The sequence below is a fragment of the Macrobrachium rosenbergii genome, chromosome 12 (genome assembly GCF_040412425.1).
Source record: "Macrobrachium rosenbergii isolate ZJJX-2024 chromosome 12, ASM4041242v1, whole genome shotgun sequence".
Classification (NCBI taxonomy): domain Eukaryota; kingdom Metazoa; phylum Arthropoda; class Malacostraca; order Decapoda; family Palaemonidae; genus Macrobrachium; species Macrobrachium rosenbergii.
In genome coordinates this window covers 13,540,692-13,559,379 of record NC_089752.1, presented here as the reverse complement: position 1 = coordinate 13,559,379, position 18,688 = coordinate 13,540,692, and the positions used below count along the sequence as shown (strand labels likewise).

General features: G+C 37.0%; 1 protein-coding gene across 1 annotated transcript in view; it reads right to left on the bottom strand.

Moving 5' to 3' along the window:
* Positions 1–18,688, bottom strand: part of LOC136843725 (ubiquitin carboxyl-terminal hydrolase 8-like) — a 125,231-nt gene that overhangs the window by 49,730 nt on the left and 56,813 nt on the right. The window contains exons 9-16 of the mRNA XM_067112360.1: positions 18,140–18,287; positions 17,491–17,936; positions 12,795–12,941; positions 12,456–12,593; positions 9,861–10,012; positions 6,242–6,303; positions 5,741–5,856; positions 5,434–5,571 (exon numbers count right to left, since the gene is read on the bottom strand). Coding sequence (XP_066968461.1) covers positions 5,434–5,571; positions 5,741–5,856; positions 6,242–6,303; positions 9,861–10,012; positions 12,456–12,593; positions 12,795–12,941; positions 17,491–17,936; positions 18,140–18,287 — 1,347 coding nt within the window. The remainder of the gene's footprint in view (positions 1–5,433; positions 5,572–5,740; positions 5,857–6,241; positions 6,304–9,860; positions 10,013–12,455; positions 12,594–12,794; positions 12,942–17,490; positions 17,937–18,139; positions 18,288–18,688) is intronic.

Genomic DNA, 18,688 nt, shown 5'->3' with positions numbered 1-18,688 from the left:
TTGGTTTAATGGTAGCTCACAGAATTGATTGGGAAAAATGGTGAAACAGGTCACAAATGTTCTTATTAAGTAAGCCTGAGCCACAATGGAGGAAGACTGAAAAGAAGGACAGAAACAGAGATTTCAAGAGGACAAGAACCTCATTTCTTACACCAAGCAACAAGCCATGCCTCATTCCCTTGATAAAGAGCAGTGGCAGAATAACTTGAACAGATGGCAATAACCACCACAACACCTCCAAAAAGCCATTCCAAGATTATTCTGGATAATCTCCTCACATGAAAGTGTAGTGGTTCTAGGTGACTGTGAAAATGGAAGAAATGCAGCTGCTCCAGTAGCTATCGCCAAGTGGAAAGAACCCTGGGGTCATTCCTGATGAAGTTTAAGAGATACAGAACTAGTCTTTGTTGCAACTACAAAAGAGAGAGGAGAGTCATCCAAGAATATGCTAACTCGAAACTTCACCAGAACTTGCTTCAGTAGTCTGAACTGAAGGAAAGATGTTCAGACTGGCCAAAGTCTGGAACATGGCATCCACTACTCAGCCACTGGCTCCAGCTGCAAATAACAGTGTTAATCTGGCATTCAACAACATGGCTGCTGAAGGCCCTAGCAGACATCAAAGTGAATTATTATTATTCAGAAGAGATGAACCCCATTCATATGGAACAAGCCCACAAGGACCATTGACTTGAAATTAAATGTCCAAAGAATAGTGTTCATTTGAAAGAAGTAACAGAAAGAAAGGGGAAATACAGAAGAGATCAGTTATTAAAAAAGAAAAAATAAATTAATAAACAAAATAGATAAAATGTAAATAAATTATAAAATACACAGAGAATTGCTTTAGGGTAGTAATGCATTGCATCTTCACTTGAACTTTTGAGGTTCCAATTGCACAACATCCTCAGGGACAATGTTCCACAGTCTGCTCACTGTCATGCCTAGAGGCAGCAGGAGCAACTAGGCACACTGTCTGAGAATCATATTCAGCAAGGAAGTGTCCGAGTGGCTCATAAGGTGATCAAGAGAGGCTGCACAGTGTGAAGGTTGGTTTAATGGTAGCTCACAGAATTGATTGGGAAAAATGCTGAAACAGGTCAGAAATGTTCTTACCAAGTAAGTCTGAGCCATAATGGAGGAAGATTGAAAAGAGGGCACAGCAATACATCTTGATAGCAGAGAGTGCTTCAAAAATTCCTCAAGTAAACAAAGAGGTCAGCTAGAACAGAAACAGAGATTTCAAAAGGACAAGAACCTCATTTCTTACACCAAGCAACAAGCCATGCCTCATTCCCTTGATAAAGAACAGTGGCAGAATACCTTGAACGGATGGCAATAACCACCACAACCACCTCCAAAAAGCCATTCCAAGATTATTCTGGATAATCTCCTCACATGAATGTGTAGTGGTTCTAGGTGACTGTGAAAATGGTAGAAATGTAGCTGCTCCAGTAGCTATCTCCAAGTGGAAAGAACCCTGGGGTCACTCCTGAAGAAGTTTAAGAGATACAGAACTAATCTTTGTTGCAGCTACAAAAGAGAGAGGAGAGTCTTCCAAGAATAATGCTAACTTGAATATTCACCAGAACCTGCTTCAGTAGTCTGAACTGAAGGAAAGATGTCCAGACAGGCCAAAGTCTGGAACATGGCATCCACTACTCAGCTGCAAATAACAGTGTTAATCTGGCATTCAACGACATGGCTGCTGAAGGCCCTAGCAGACATCAAAGTGAACTATTATTATTCAGAAGATGAATCCCATTCATATGGAACAAGCCCACAAGGACCATTGACTTGAAATTCAAATGTCCAAAGAATAGTGTTCATTTGAAAGAAGTAACAGAAAGAAAGAGGAAATACAGAAGAGATCAGTTATTGGAAAAGAAAAAAAAATTAATAAACAAAATAGATAAAATGTAAATAAACTATAAAATACACAGAGAATTGCTCTGGGTAGTAATGCATCACTTTGATAGTAATGCATTGCATCTGCACTTGAACTTTTGAGGTTCCAGTTGCGGAACATCCTCAGGGAGACTGTTCCACAGTCCAATGGTATAAGGAATAAAGGACCTCTGGAACTGATAAGTTCAACAGCAAGGCACATTTACTGCATATTGGTACTGCTGATCGGTAAATCTGGTTGCTCTTGGCAGGAAAAAGGGGATCAGGGATCAACTGTTAATTGGAAAGATCTCTGTTAAAATACTACTCATGAAAAATTGATAGACAAGAGACCATCCATCAACAGTCCATGTCATAACTGCTAATGTTAAAAAACAGAAACCAACCACCAAGAATCACTCTGTCTATAAGAGATAAATCTCTGGCAGAGGCTGACATCCACACTGGAGAACAATACTCTAGTAAAGTTAGTTAGTTATAAATGATTTGTTTAACCAGACCTCTGAACTCTTTTAGGGTTCTTCTCGGGCTGGAAGGAAGGACAAATGAAGTAAAACAGGTGGCACTGATTTTATCACTGTTATAAATATATGAGGCCTTACGTACAACACCTAGCTTCCAGGAGGCATTTACTGACACTTTTATTAGATGCTTCTCAAAATTAAGATTTGAGTCAAAAGTTACACTAAGTGTAGTTAAAACCTCAAAAGTTACACCAAGTGTAGTTAAAACCTCAGACTTATTTAGTGGAGTCCCATCCACCTGAAGGGGAGGATGAGGAGGAAAATCAGTGTGAGACCTACTAATCAATAGTGTTTTTGTTTAACTGGAGTTCAGCCTCATACCCCACTGACTATAACATTCACTAATCCATTCCATGACATGACTGAGACTAAGGGCAGCTTCATTTCCCATAAGAGGAGGCTTCACTGCACCCACAAGTACTGTTATTAAAGTCTCCACGTATGAGAAAAGAAGCTGCCCTTACTCTCAATCATGACATAAAACAGATCAGGGAATGGTGTAGTTAGTTGGTCATGAGGCTGAACTCCAGTAAAATGAAAACACTATTGATTAGTAAGAATGCTACTCACAGTAACTAAACAGCGGTAGGTGATGTCTCTTACCATAAATAACACTTGTTACAAGAAAACACTTAATTCAGAAATCACCACAAAGCACCAAAAGAATGTATCAAAGGTAACATGTAAATGAATGAATAAATGAGAATGGATGACACATAAAACAAAATGCAGTCAATATCCAGTTCTGCAAAATCACCTCCAAACATGCCTGCAAATAAAGCTGCATGGAAGAATAAAACCTTGTGGGACAGCGGAGTGGGTCTAAACATACATGACTAAATACCTATGAGAAGAGTTTGTCAGGTAATGTGAAAAAAACATTTTTATTACCAATGGTTTATTAGCAAAAGGAATGACAGTAAACACCCAATATTTGCACGGGATGCATACCACAACCCCCTCCCCCCTGCAAATAGCTAAAATCCACAAATACTTAAAACCCTCCTAAAAACACTTAGAACTGCCCATTTTGATAGTTCAAACACAAAAAAACTCTAAAATTGCTTATACAGGTACTGTGTTATCCTACTTATGATGGGGTTAGGTTCCAAAAGACCAATCATTTGTTTGAAAAAACGTATCTCGAATATAGGCTAGCCTATACTACGGTATTCAGTATCATGTATACATATATGGTAGCCTAGCCTACACTATAAAGTATACTCTATACATGCACGGTATAGTAATTATTAATATCAGCTAATTCTGGAGGTTCATGCAAAGTGACTTATGATAATTCAATACAAACAGAACTTGAATAACAAAAAAGAATTAACTTAGCCTACACTATGGTATATTGTATACATACAGTATACGGTAGCCAAGCCTACATTATACTGTACTCTATATTTACATATAATGTTGTATTATACAAACGTCAACATAACAAATATGCATCTTTTCCGTGGATCTTTTCAAATGTTGTGCTTTACTTCACTGTATCCACTAATATTGTAAATATATATTCTTATACTGCTTTTGTATTATAAACTGCGATCAATGCATTTGTTTGGAAATCGATTACACGGTGTTTATTTTGCTGTATTCAACTCAGTTCAGAGCGCTTTTCTTGCTTCTAGTTAGCGTAAATGAATCTCCAGATACTTTTTTATATGGGGCAAGGTTATTTTTCGTTATACGAAGTGTTTTTGAGTTGAAATATAACTTAATACGTCTCGTTGTGAAATTAATTTAGCTATTTTTTTCATTAATAGATGACATTGGCCGTTTGGGGGCATGTTTGTTTTGTATAAAAAAAAATCAAGATTCCGTTCACTATTTTCACTTGATTTAATCAAAATACGAGCTTTACATATTTATTCTTTACTGGCGTAATGTCAGCAGTAATGTGTTCTTTCATGCTCAGTAGTTTTGATTAAAATACTTTCTCTCCAATTTTAATTATGGTTGAGTTTCATCCACATTGCCAATGCACAATAATTTATAGTCATTAGCAGCTTGAACGTTGTTTTCTCAGCTTCAGCTACAACTTGCAGCTTAGATTTAGCAGTATATTTCCTTGCCAATCTTTCATCCATAGCGAATTGGGGTACAGTATAGTATAAAACTATATTGTCCTATTCTACTTAATGTCATTTGTAACATAACTACGGTAATTGTTTACTACTGTACGATGGTTGAAATACAAGCAAAACGGCTGTTGTTATCCGATTCAGTTATAAGCAAAACAACAGTTTCTCGTTCGGTTGTTTATGACTGTATGCATTTATGCAAGAGTATAACATTATTAACAATGCTTTTATCATTCTCTTTTACTTTTTTTAACTAGAAGATAGGATAAAGAGATGGAGGAAAAGAAGTTGGTCTATTGTAATTTGGTCTCTCTCGCTGCCTGATTGTACACTGCTGCCTGCGCCCACACGAAATTTAAAAATATAAATACTGTATTGTCGTATCGGTGTTAATTACTTACCCCATCGCAAAATCGAATTATTGTAACTCGAGCACTATCTAGGTACCTGAGTATTTTAATAGTTTTATCACAAAAAAGTGCATTTAGTCATGAAAATTAGTGAATATTTCTCAGTAAAAAATACTGCGAATGGGCAAATTTTCCAAGAATAATGTGTATATATGTTCCAAAGAGAAATCCGTGAATAGGTGAGTCTGTGAATCATGAGAACACGAATACGGGGGTTTACTGTAATACCATATTCCTCATTCTCCAAAGCACAAAAATATACAGACCATAACCACAAGTATAGTATGTGCTAGGAAGCCTAAGCCAGTTAAAATGATATCATATGAGATTTGTTTGGTGATATTTTCTTTTTAAAAAAAGCATGCAGCTATTTGTGGCTGATTTTTCTCAAGAAAAATTAGCTTGCAACAAGAGAAGGAAAACTGACACATGGTCACTTTTCTCCATTACTCTTGTGAAAAATAGAAAAGCAATTAAGTAAAAACTGAAAACACTTACCACATTGCCATATTTTGGTTCAAAGTTTCTCTGTCGTGCTGCGTTGACATTTCTTCGTTGTGACACATTCAGAGGCTTCAAATTGCGATCAAAGTTTGTAACTGGCCCTCCAGAACTTTCTTTATCATCATCACCAAGCTGCATTGAAAAAATATTTTCATATTTATCAGTTTTATTAATTATACACTCTCATTGCAATACAGAATAAAACAGAAATTATTTGGTAATGTATAAATGTTTCATTGACAAAATTATATCAACCATATCCTAAAATGACAGAAACAAAAATGTTGTACATAATCCTTGCCTGAGATAAATTGAAAGCGGAATGTGACCTCTTGAGGTTTGAGCCACCTCGAACTGGAGAAGAACGAGGGGAATCTCTCAACTTTGTTGTGTATGTTTCACCTGCACCACTACTAACTGCAGATGATGGAAAACCAAGAACAAAGTTTAGTAACTTAGCTGCAATTATACACAAACCTTGTATGCAAATTACAAAATGCAGTACAAAGAACTTACTGCTCCTATGAAAAATTATATCAACTAAATACAAAAATGGCACAAAAAGAACAATCAATTTTCCTATCAGAACTTTGTCCTTACTTGAATACAATTTATAAATGTAAAACTAACAGGTTAAAATAATGTAATTTTGATGTTTCATACCACAGTTTTCCTGGCACTACTGTGTAAGTGTAGAAGCATAATTATATTAAAAGAATTCATACAAATTTTGTGACAAATACTGTATCCAGCATAATGAATTTACATAACACAGTAAATTTGACTTAATGATTTAAATTACCTTTATGTCTCTGAGAACGCTGTTCAGCTTCTAGTTTAGCCTTATGTTCCTCTGCTTGCCGCCTAAAAAAAAGAATAAGAGCATTAGAAAGCATGTGCATTTATATGTTTTTCAAGATTTAACTTATATACGAAATATGTAATTTCCTAGATAATAATGTACTTTATTATTATTAAAACAGTTTAGTCAGACCAGTGGGCCGATTATCAGCTATCATAGGGCTGGCCCGAAGGATTAGAATGAATGAACTGCATTACCAGGCCTAAGCCATAAGACAAGTACTAAAACCAAATAGGTCATGTAATGTCGTGATGGATGAAAATGAAAATTTTTTTATAAAAATCTGGAGAGGTTAAGTAAGATTTAAAAATTATTTTTTTATTTATTAAATGCCCGAAAGGTTTTTGTATTTTCACTATTTATTTATTTTCATATTTTATCAATTAAATTACATTCTGTCATGAATATTAAAATTGGAATAACTGAAAATGTTGAAGATTCTGACAAAATTTCTGATAGATTTCTTTCTGAAACTTGATAACCACTGTTCTGTTGGTTATATTTTGGACATCCATGCAACACGTTTCACTGTTATTATCACTTCGTCTTCTGAGCATTTGACAGCAGGGTTATGTGGGCTGTTCATTAAGTGTACATGTCAAATGAGTATGGCCTATTCAAAGACATGTCAGAATTACTTGTGTGTGTGTCTCTCTGATATGATGAACTCCATTTTCCAACACAGGATGTTATGTTTCAATTTATTATTTAGAGGTTCCTCATCTCATATATTTTGCCATTTATTAACAACAATTGTTTTTATATAAATTTATCTTATATAATCACTAATAGGGATGTTTACATTTGCTTTAGTCATTTGGACTGCTTCTTCAGCTGTTTTACCAGTCTATTCGTTTCCTTGAATCCCTACGTGGGGTGGGATCTAACATAATTCCATATTTTTTCTGTTAACGAAATGGAATGGAATGGAATCTGAGATTTAGGCACAAAGCCAAGCACTGGGACCCATAGGGTCATTCAGAGCTCCATTAATGAGAGTTGCATGATATATATCCAGAGGCTGGCAAACAAACTAAAGTATAAAAAAAACTGAGGGGGTGTGAACATGCGATGAGATGACAAGAAGAAATAAGAATAGTGGTAGATAAGGCAGTAGCAGGATGAAGACTAAAAGGAAGTCCTAGAAAATCAAAGAAAAAGGGCATCTAACTTTCGTCATATGGGTCTTTGAACAGAAAGTTCACAATACAGTATAAATTGTGGAGAACTCATTTTACTTTGATGATGATCAAAGTAATGTAGGATGTCAACTTGATCATGAAGTCTATCATTTTGGCTGGATTAAGAGTTACAATAGTATCATTAGTTTTCTAAAAAAAAAAAAAATATATGAAATTGGATTTGCTACCCTTCAGACCTATACATGAAAAGAAATTTGGAGTACTTTAATCTAAATGTCTAGTTTAGCTTTATTACATCAATCTTTTAAGCTTAAAAATATGATGAGGAACAATATACAATAACTGTACAATAACAGAATGCCAATCATAAACAATTATCAATTCTTCAGAAAATAAGGCACTTCAAGTAATAATACTAATGAGAAAATAAGCCTATAATTTACCTTAATATGAGTCAGGAATATACATACACATGTGCACAGACTGAAGAATATATGTATTTAACACTACACTAATCAATTAAGTGCAAAATTTCACTGCACTAAATGTAAATAAAAAATAATGTACAAGAAAGAGTGACTTAAAGGGGATATCAAAAACATGCTTATGAATTATCTACGATAACGACTAAGAGTACAGAAACACAGGATAAGAAATCCAAAGGGCTGTGTTTTTTAATGTGATGCTCATGTAGGCTACATATAGACACTAAGCCATACAGATACTAAAGAATTAATTAGAAACAGAGCAAAATATTATCTTGAAGATAACATAATATTCACAAAAATGCATTAAACATGGTATACTTCAATCAGAATACTATACCATATTACATAATGTACAGTAAATGTTGTGTAATCTGTCCTTGAGGATGAAGATGTAAAACTTAGTGGAGCCCAAATATGGTTGTGGTGACTCAGACAATTCAGTCCGATCAAAATCACCCCATTCCATTGGTATGTAATGGAGTAAGTAGAGATGAAGTCACGAGGTGTGGAAGTAGTAGGATGAAGCAACTGCACTTCCTTTAACCACAAATCTTAGAATATCAGAGCACATACTAGCACAATGAAACAATGAAGCACAGCACAATCACTTAAATAAGAATTCATGTAAGGAACTGCTTTTATGTGTTCAGGTCTCTTACACTGATATGCCACTGTATTTTGATCCTTACATCTGCTACCTCCATCGGCAAGGGTAGCGGTAGCTGACTTAAGTTGTTCTTTTCCAGCAAACCACAGTAAGCTAAGTAAAATGTTGAGGCAGCATTTGTAGCCAATGGTAGCATGGCGTCTTCTGATTGGCTAGGCTGTTGGTGAGTCACAGGGAATCCTCCTCCTCAGTAAATTTTGTTTTGTCATGACCACTACAAATTCTAAGGACTGCTTATATTTTACTGCAGTTTTCTAGCAATAAAACTGTGCCTATTGTTGTGATATCATTATGATGATGTCTCATTACAGAGTGAGTAACAAAGCTGGTTCTGGGCCCTCAGGAAATAATGATAAGTGTGGTTTTCACAGCACCTCTTCTATGGCCATAGAGCTCATTGTGTGAGAGAAGGGAGCCAGTGTTTGGTTGCACTGTTATAACCATTACTGATTTATGTATCAAAAACAAATAATAGCTACAAGTTTCAAAATTCATTAGAATATTTTTTGAAACCTTAAAAATTAAAATTAAAATTAGTTAATAACGCAAAATACTACATGAACATTCTACTAGCAAATACCCCAATAAGAAATTATGGCTTCTACATTAAAAAATAAAAATACGGTAAAAAGAATACCGCCAAACTTTGACCCCACTTTCTGGTGATATTTAAATTTGCACAAGAATACCTCAGGAAACTTGTACAGTATCCTCATATGACAATGCATCATCATAATTAACATTTTTATAACCAAAACCTAGCCTGTATTTTGTGCAATCTGTCTGAATTCCCATCTGATTTCAATTCAAATCCATACTCTTCCCCATAGTTTTTAGGGCTTCCACTGGTCATTACCTTATCAATTACCTCTCTGCAACATCTCTGACTGACAGATCCTTCCCACTTCTCATCCTTCCTTAAATAATTTTTTCTCTCATATATAAACTTATATCTGAGCCACTGAGCACCCATATCACCTGGCTAATTTGTAAAAGGAACCTCCAAATGCACTCCAGTCAGAAATCTTAGAGCAGTACTTAGTACACAATAAAGGATTCTTTGCAGCACCCCTCAGGCCACAAGCTAGATGCAGTAATGAATTTCAGCTAATATAGAAGATCTCAGGCACACATTCATTGCTAATCAAACCATAATGTAACTGTCTTACTAAAATCTGAAGGGAAATATACTTTGATCATCAACCTCCCTCTGACTTTCTGAAACTAAAAAAAACTTTTGTCATACATTTTTACTAACTCACCTTTCAGCCTCTGCTTGTTCTTGAGCCTTTCTCTCTTTTTCTGCTTGCTCCTTCAGTTTTCTTTCCTTCTCCTTTCTTTCCTTCCTCATACGATCAACCTGTTCTTGCAAGGCTCTCCTTTTATCTTCTTTAACACGGAGCTGTTCTTGCTCCTAGTATGACAGTGAATGATATAAATATTTAAACAATAAACAGACTGCATAAAGAACTTACATTATTAGAAAAATACAGACTACTTTAAAAAATACATCTATATTTAATCTGCAGTAACACTTCTCTTGGGGGTACTTTTCTTAAATAGTTTCTAATACTAATTACATTTAAATTTTTCAGACTATTAATTCAGTTACAAAAATTCTCAACTTTAAAGCATCAGGATATCATCATCATCATTACTCGACCCTGGCCCTGCTCAGAGGACTGTAACAAGTGCCAAGAATGACTTAAGACACCAAGGCACAGTCTCCAAGCACTAAAGATGATCAAACACAATTACCTTCACTGCTTTGGAGCCTCAGACCAGAAGCAGAACCCTGTGGGCTGGCCCCACTACTCAATCAAGATGAGCATGAATGCACACAGTCTGTCCTTGGCAGAGCAGTACTGAGTGGTGCAAAGGCCTTGCACACTCCAACATGGACCCAGACTGGTACCATCCATTCAAGTATGGCCATGCTCACAATTGGTAGGAAATCAATTGTGAGCATGTCCCCAGGATATGAGACAACTCTTGGGAACTATAACATCCTGTAGTCCAAGGAAGCACATACTCTTAGTTATATGATTCCAATGAAGCATCAACAAAGGAAGAGTCAGAGTTGGTCTTCCCCTCCAGAGGAGGATGTGCAGGTGACCAGTAGCAAACAGGGTCCACTCCACACCAAAAACCATGCATATATAGACTTATGCAATGCAGATCAGTCAATAGCAACTCACACACTGATCCACCTGCACTGCCATGTTTGCCTGCCCCTTCCAGCAGGTGCTGGGATTGCCACAACTATCAACAGAAAAACAATAATTGTTACAAGACTTCTTAGCTTCATTACAGTAGGGTGCCTTCCGTGTCTTTCTCCTATGCTTCCACTGATCCCGAGATATGGAAGATTAAGTGAAGGAGCAGGAAGGCAAAGCACAGCAGTGTTTCAATCTAAAGCCATGGGTCTCTGTCCACTATCATACCCTAAGAGAACAAAGTCAAGGCAAGACATCCATGAAGGGAGAGGAGCAAGAGCTGCAAAGCAACTATGGTAGGAATGTCCATTAATGCAGCACACTTGGTCTCAGCAGGGGAAGCCACAGCCAAAGTGATGGGGTCCACTGAGACCAGTGCAGGCGTGTAGCTTTTGGCCAAAGCCAAGTATTCAATGAAGGTACACAGCAAGGGCTCTCAGAATGTTAAAGAAAGACCAAAATGCCATCAGTAGCTCCTTCATCTGCTGGGGATGTCTTGGAGTTGAAGCAACAGAAGCAGAAGTGGGGACTGAAGCCAAAGCAGTGGGGGTAGCAGAAACTGACATTGCATCAGTGACAGCACTGGCAAAGGAGAGTGTCAGCTTTCTTTAGTTTCTTTCTATAAATCTTTGGCTGAAAATCCTTATGGTTAGAGTCAACAGACAATAAACCCAAGAGGGCTCCAAAGGGAAATCAGTCTGCAGAGAGAGAGACAAGCTATAAGAAAAGGTGATAAATAAATAAATGTGAGGGAATAGGAAATAAAACCAATACATCTGAATTTAGAAGTCAGCAGAGAGAAGGAATGAATTTGCTCCTCACTTAAACATTTGGAGGTCAGAAGAATCCATAACTGCACTATGCAAACTATTCCACATTTTAGTTGTAGCCAAAATAAAACACCAAGGAAACTGAGTACTGTATTATTAAACCTGATAACTGAAAATGCCACATTGTTTGCAGCAGCAGCCTGCCTACTGTCACAAGCAAAAACAGCTAGGTCAGCTAAAGAAGAGTGAAGAGGATGTTTGTCCTCTGATCATTGTTTTGTCTGTATGTACCATCCTTAGACTGAGAAAATGGAGAAAGAACTGGCAGACACTTCCCGACAGAAGCAGCGAGGGTCAAGCAGGTACAGAATGGGGAAATGGAAGTGACAACAGCAGTGTGTTGCCCTTACATGACACTGATGGGGCCTTGTTCACCATACGCCTCTACCCATACTTCTTCCACTGGGCAAGTAACCAACAGACACTCAATGTAGTAAAAAACAGTGTACACTCATAAATTCTGCAAACAATACATGACAGGAATCTAGCACACACAATTGGTCATGCCCATTACACCATAGTGATCATTTTTAACAATCAAAACCAGAACAAACAAGAAGCCAAAGTTGTCAATCATTCAATCCAGGAAATACTTCTCAACAGCTTCATCAACAGCCATAATGCTGTTTGCTGAATGAGCAGGCAGTACCCCAACCCCAACTCACCTGCTGCTAGTAAAATACCTTGTTACCAAGATTCAATGACTAAAACATCTTCAGCTAAAGGTATACCCATACATAAGACAGAGCTCTGTACTCTTGCTGGAACAATTACAAATAAGAAGATATAATGTACTCAAAACAAAGTTTACCTGTTGTTGCTTTATCTCAATATTATTAAGAGTAGCAGCAGGTCCGAGGTTAACATTACTTAAATTTCCTGATAAGGCAAGCTTCACCATTTTCCACAGCTCTTCATTCTGCTTGTGAATCTTATTATACCGCTCTTCCTGCAAAACAAATATATATTTTACAAAGTGGGAACTTAAGTAAAAAAAATCATAAATCTTTCACACCGATTTTCAATTTTGTGAACTTCAATTCATTTTCTTCCTCTGGTCCACATATGGCACATGACTATCTACAACTTATACAGAAAATAAAAAAAAACATGAACTTTTCTGCTAATGAATCTAAGTGGCCAAACTAACCATATCACTACTCTTGGCTTTCAGTCTCCGAATTTCTTCTTGCAACCTATCCTCAGTTTGCTGGAGCTGTGCTCGACTATGTTCATCACGGGCCAACTCTCTTTTAACTGCTGTCTCTTCCATTTCTGTAATCTTTTTCATGGTGTCCTGAAAACATTTAAGATTCAATTAATAACATGTCACAGTCACTCAATTAAAGTTGCTGTAAATATCTCTTAGTCTTCACACTATCATTCATGAAAATTATACCTATGATATGTGTAACTCAGATTTCAAAAAAAACATTGTTTCTAGCAATGATACAATAATAACATTTACACCAAATTTTGCTCTATAAATAAAGACCACTGCCTTACATAGCCTTATGCTTCAAGGTGAAATGGATACGCCGATAAACATCTAGAAAGGAGGAAAAAAAGACCTTATTACTGTAGAAGAGATTTCCCCATTGTGGGTAAGGCCTGTTGTGTGTTAGGAACTGTTAACTTATTAAGTCAGTCCCAAACGCCGGCAGATTGTCTATACAAAAAAAGTTAATTATATGGCAGTGGCTATGGTTCAGATACTCATGCAGGGATTCTGTAAAGTGGGGAGGCTATGTTGCATTATGGCTCTTATAAAACTGTGGCCCAGAATATGATGAAAATATGGTCTTGTAACTTTACTAATCCTCTGTTGTTGTTTTTAAATGAGAACCTAAGCATTAGTATGGTAATGAAGCTAAAAGAGCTTGGCAAATAGCCTGCTAAAATAACTTTCAAGGCAGTTTACAATTGGGCTTTATCATTACAGTATGTTACAATAAATGCTCTAGAAAGGAATTCATACGGCTTACTGAGTTTCAAAGGCCTAAAGTTTCTGAGAACAAGAAGTCCAAAACATAACTTTGGCAACTTGGAGGTAGCAAAACAAAACAGTTATAATATCACAGCCGGTAGTAGTCGACTGGCAAATCTTCTGGGCTAACATCTGTTACTAGGTCACTGAAGATTCCTAGAATGATAACACTCACTACAAGCTACATTTGATCTTATGAACCACTTAAACATAAATTTACACCCTCTGAAACAGCCTCACACCAACTTAAGAAATCTTCAAAGAAGAAGTCCTACTATGTAAGCCCAAGTCAAATTCCACTGTCCTGCCCGAGGAAGTGACATTTCTTTGTGTGACTTCAAAGTCAGTTAGCAGGAGTTGTGCCGCTGTGCTTTCCTGGATTGACACTGTTTTACTCAGTTATTGATATACTCAGCATTTCTTTTCATCCATTTATAAGCTCGCATTTGCCTAACTTTGAAAAGTGTTATGCTCGGTGTTAAGAGTTTACTGCTGCTTTAGTAATTTTTTGACCTACTACATTGCCACTGTGTTACTGTCAGTAATTACCTTTTACAGTCATTTCACAGCTTGCCTGATTTTCCTCCATTCAGTATGTAATCCTTCCTTTTATTGCCATAATGGCAATAAAAGGAAGGATTACATTTCATTATTAGGTTTTGTTAGTCTACTCCAAATATCTTGCCTTTTCATTAGCTCACAGTGATGATTACCTTCAATTCTTCCTTTCTGTCTCAGCTGGTTATTAGTTCCTTTTGGGCTTTTGATTGCTTAGTTATAAATGATTTTGTATCTTTATTATGACACTGTATAATCCCTATTCCCCTTCACTTGAGGTAGCATTCACAGACAAATATTAATCCAACCATGCTTCAGCCTACTTGTGTGGGTGGTGTGGTAAGTTCTGTAGTTCATTTACAATGTCGTACATGTAAAGGCCAACAAAGTTCCTTCAAAAGGAATGTGCATGCATTTTTGTGAATTAGTGGTTCCTGTATGCTCAATGGTGTGTGTATATACATTATGATTTAAGCACTACAGCTGATAATTCTTGGATTCTTCTTTTCATGCCGCAGCAATAAATGTCAAGTTTCAAACCAATCTAATGGGGCTGAGCATTTTGCCAGTTTGGACTGCTGAGACAGCAAAATGCTTGTATTACTCTCACCATCACCTTTTGGCCACACCAAGTGTTCTAGACCTCATGGATCTTGTCACAGAAAGTTCTAGACTTCTCCCATTAGAGGGGGGTTTCTGAAGCCGCACCACTTCCACCAATTTCACAGTCTTGTCTTCCATAGTCACTTCATCTTTGCATATAGCTATCATCATGGACAGTATTAAAGAGTGGCTTTTTTTAAATCTCTGCAACATTAATCACCAATCCTCACTGGCCATATACCACTGCTCTTTAATAACAGATTCTCATCTGCTTGAGACCTGTTTTCATAACAGATAACTTCTTTTTTACCTGAGAAATATCAATTAGTTATCTCTTCCTGCTATTAAGGGTTACTGATCCACCTTTTCTTCAGTTTTCCTCTAACATGGTTTGGACTGGACAGCAATGGAACATTTCCGAGTATTTCATCATGTCCTATCCAATCCACTGGCACTATTAAACCTCTAAGTTGGGAGTTTCCTGGAGCTTGTACCAACAATTATTCTTGAATGCCCTCACTGCCTCTAAATGTGTCATTGATCTCTATATCCTTTCAGGCTAAGTCCCTCATTCCAGCCTCTGGTCTTTGGTGGATCTTTTGTTTGCTGAGTTCATGGCCAAGACTCAGTATTCTAATGACTACAGCCTACTCTTGGATTTCTTTGCTATTCTTTCTTGCCCTCCCTATCCGCTAAAGATGGCCTGCCCTGTGAATGCCCTCAGGTTGTACTTCCAACAGACAGAATCCATTTTAGCCTTCTCCTCCTTATCTGATCCTTCAAACAATTCGTAAGTATATTTCACAAGAATCTTTCTGCTTCTAAGAACTACATTTCACTGACTTTGGGGAGGGAGGGAAGGGAATATAGAGTTTAGGCCAAAGGCCAAGCACTGTGACCTAAGAGGTCATTCAGCACTTAAAAGGAAATTGAGAGTAGGTAGGTCTGAAAAGTGTAACAGGAGGAAAACCTCACAGCTGCACTTTGAATAATTGTTAAGGGAGAGTGGATAGCAAGATGGAAGAAAGATAATATGAATGGAGGTACAGTAAAAGGAATGAAAGGGGTTGCAGCTAAGGGGCCAAAGGAATGCTGCAAAGAACCTTTAGTAATGCCTACAGTTCACCCTGTTGACTTTTGAAGGTTATGTTACATGTTTATTGGGACACTTAACGGGAGGATCTTGCATACCTTAAGATCAAGATCCAGTAGGTCAAGTGCTCTCCCCTTCCCTAGCACTCTTTTCTATCTTTGGAACAAGCAGTTAGCAATGCCAAGAGAACTATCTCTAGAGTCTATCTATGTGACATGATGCATAAATTTCTTCTTATTCACTGGGTCTAATTGTTGTGGGTGGGGGGGTAATGTGCTAATGGTCTGGAAGGATCCGGGTCATTCATTCAAATCGCTCTTCATGAACCTCATTATTACAGCAGACATGGAGACTTGCGTTTCCTGGAGTACTACTCCTCATGTATTTGGTGAGCGTACTATCTTCACACGTCGCTCACTGCAAGTCCCTTACTTATGGAAGTCCCTATTATTTGGGAGGTTAAAGTTGGTTCAACTGCCCCTTGTCTTCATGGGAATTAAACTTCTTGTATCAGGGTCTATTCTTTTCTTCAGGGGTTTGTCTGTTGCAAAACAATTACAGGCAGTCCCCGCTTATCAGAGGGCTCGGTTATCGGCGATCTGGTTTTACGGGGCTTGTCTAGGATTTCTGCTTATCGGCGTTGATACATACCTAACAGAGGTGTTGATCTCCGGTCATCAGTGCTGATAAGTGCCGAAAATCACCGATTTTTGGTTATCGACAATTTTTGCTTATCTTCACACCGTTGGAACGGAACCCCCACCAATAACCGGGGACTGCCCATAATCATGATCTTCAGTGCTCTCCTCTCTTTCCTCTCCAGTCACTGAGATGAAGGTTTATACATAGGAATGATGAGTTACCTTGCAGAACAACAAAGTCCGACTTTGGCAAGCACAGTAGGACTCCCTTCTTTAAAGATCTAACAAACTGGAGTGACTAGGTATGTTTCACACAGAGTAAGAGTAAGACTATTTATGATTAATAGTTTTACAGAGGAACATGTTCCATTGTAAAAGTATCATATTGACAATAACTTATGTGGAATACATCCACATATTACCAGCATCTTTTTATTACATAAAAATTACCTCCCACATCAAATGAAGCACTCAGCCAATGTATGGCAATGGTGTATCTGTACATGAACATACTACACTCAAAAATATCATAAAGAACTAAAACAGTTTTACTGGTCCTTGACAAGAACAAAGCAAAGAGTAAATGAGCATGGATTTTCTGAAATACAGTGACTAATCGAGTATCAGTAATCAAGTATACTAGTCTATTCTTAATCAGACCAAAGTAGAAAATTGAAAGAATAAAAAAGTTAACAAATATGGGAATAATATCAAGAAGAATTAATAGTTCTCAGCCTCACTGCTACACTTTTACTGTTAAAAGAGGATCTTTACTGCTGTAAAAAATATTATTGTAATAATTAAAAACAGTGTTATAACCTGAAAACAAAATAAATTTAAGAACTGAGTAGGACTTAATTTACTGGTTCTTCTAACAAAAAATGAGTGAGCCACAGCAAAAAGTGATGACATGAGGGCTCATTTGTTTGCAACTATCTTGAATATATAAAAGAATACCAATTACCTCTTCAACTTTAACAGATTCTTCTAGTAATTCCTGTTCCTCTTCCATCTCCTCCTTTTTAGCAACTAAGCTCTCCAACAGGTCTTTAGGTTTAAGGGATCTACTAGGAACTGATGGAACATTTTCTATCTTCTCCAAAGACAAAGAGCTCTGCCTTGTTTTCTGCAAATCAAGGGCCTTGTTGGAATCCTTTGTATCCCAAGTATTAACTTTCGATCCAATTGAAGCCCTATTAGGACTACCTTCCTGTACTGCTAAATTATTATTGACTTGCGAACTTTCAATAATATTCATGTTATTATTCCTTCCATCTAATATGTCCTTATTTGCTACAGCTGGTTTGAGATTACGATTAATGGATGGTATGGCATTTGACATGGATCGAGTGTCTGTTGGGGACGGAGTGCAGAGGAACCCAGTATCTAAGTCAGGATACTCAATATCAACTGTAAAAGAAAATGTAGTCAACTTAGAAAAATTTTACTTGTGTAATTGGCTGACATCTACCAAAGCAATTATGATATTACTCTTCTTGTAAAAAAATGAACACTATCTAAATGCATTAAATATAAACAGATACAAAATGCAGGTAACCTTAACAAGCATTAATTAAGATAAAGATACAAAAACCATAATGAAAATGACTTACGTAATGCATGCTCAGGTTTACTTTCTTGCTTTACAATGTGAGGCTCTGCTCTTGGGTTAGTGGTACTCATTGGGTACATAAGCCGCCAAAGGTCATAACCACCTTTCAGAACTAATGGTCTACTCTTGTAGTGTTTATTGGGATCCCACTGTTAGAATAAAGAATATAAGCTATGAACCAGTGTATGAATTACACTTTGCAGCATTACAGTTAAGACTGCAAATAATAAAATATTATTCTCCTGAGACATAATACTGCCCATGTCAAATAAGTAACCCTTTACAGCACACTATAAATGGTACTAAAGGGTATTTAGTTCCCTTCAGCCCCAGGTGCACTGCTTGCTGTTTTTCATTTTTTATCCATTCCCTTTGGTATCTCCTTACTCAGCTCTTGAGTTTCTTTAACTATATTTTGATACAATTTTCACCACTCATTTAAGGACAAATCCTTTGAGGGAACCTTAGGAGTCTTACCTATGCCAAGAGAGCTTTTGGTATTTAAAAGACCCCAAGGCATCTGTTCTCAGGACTTGGTGAACCTCTAAAC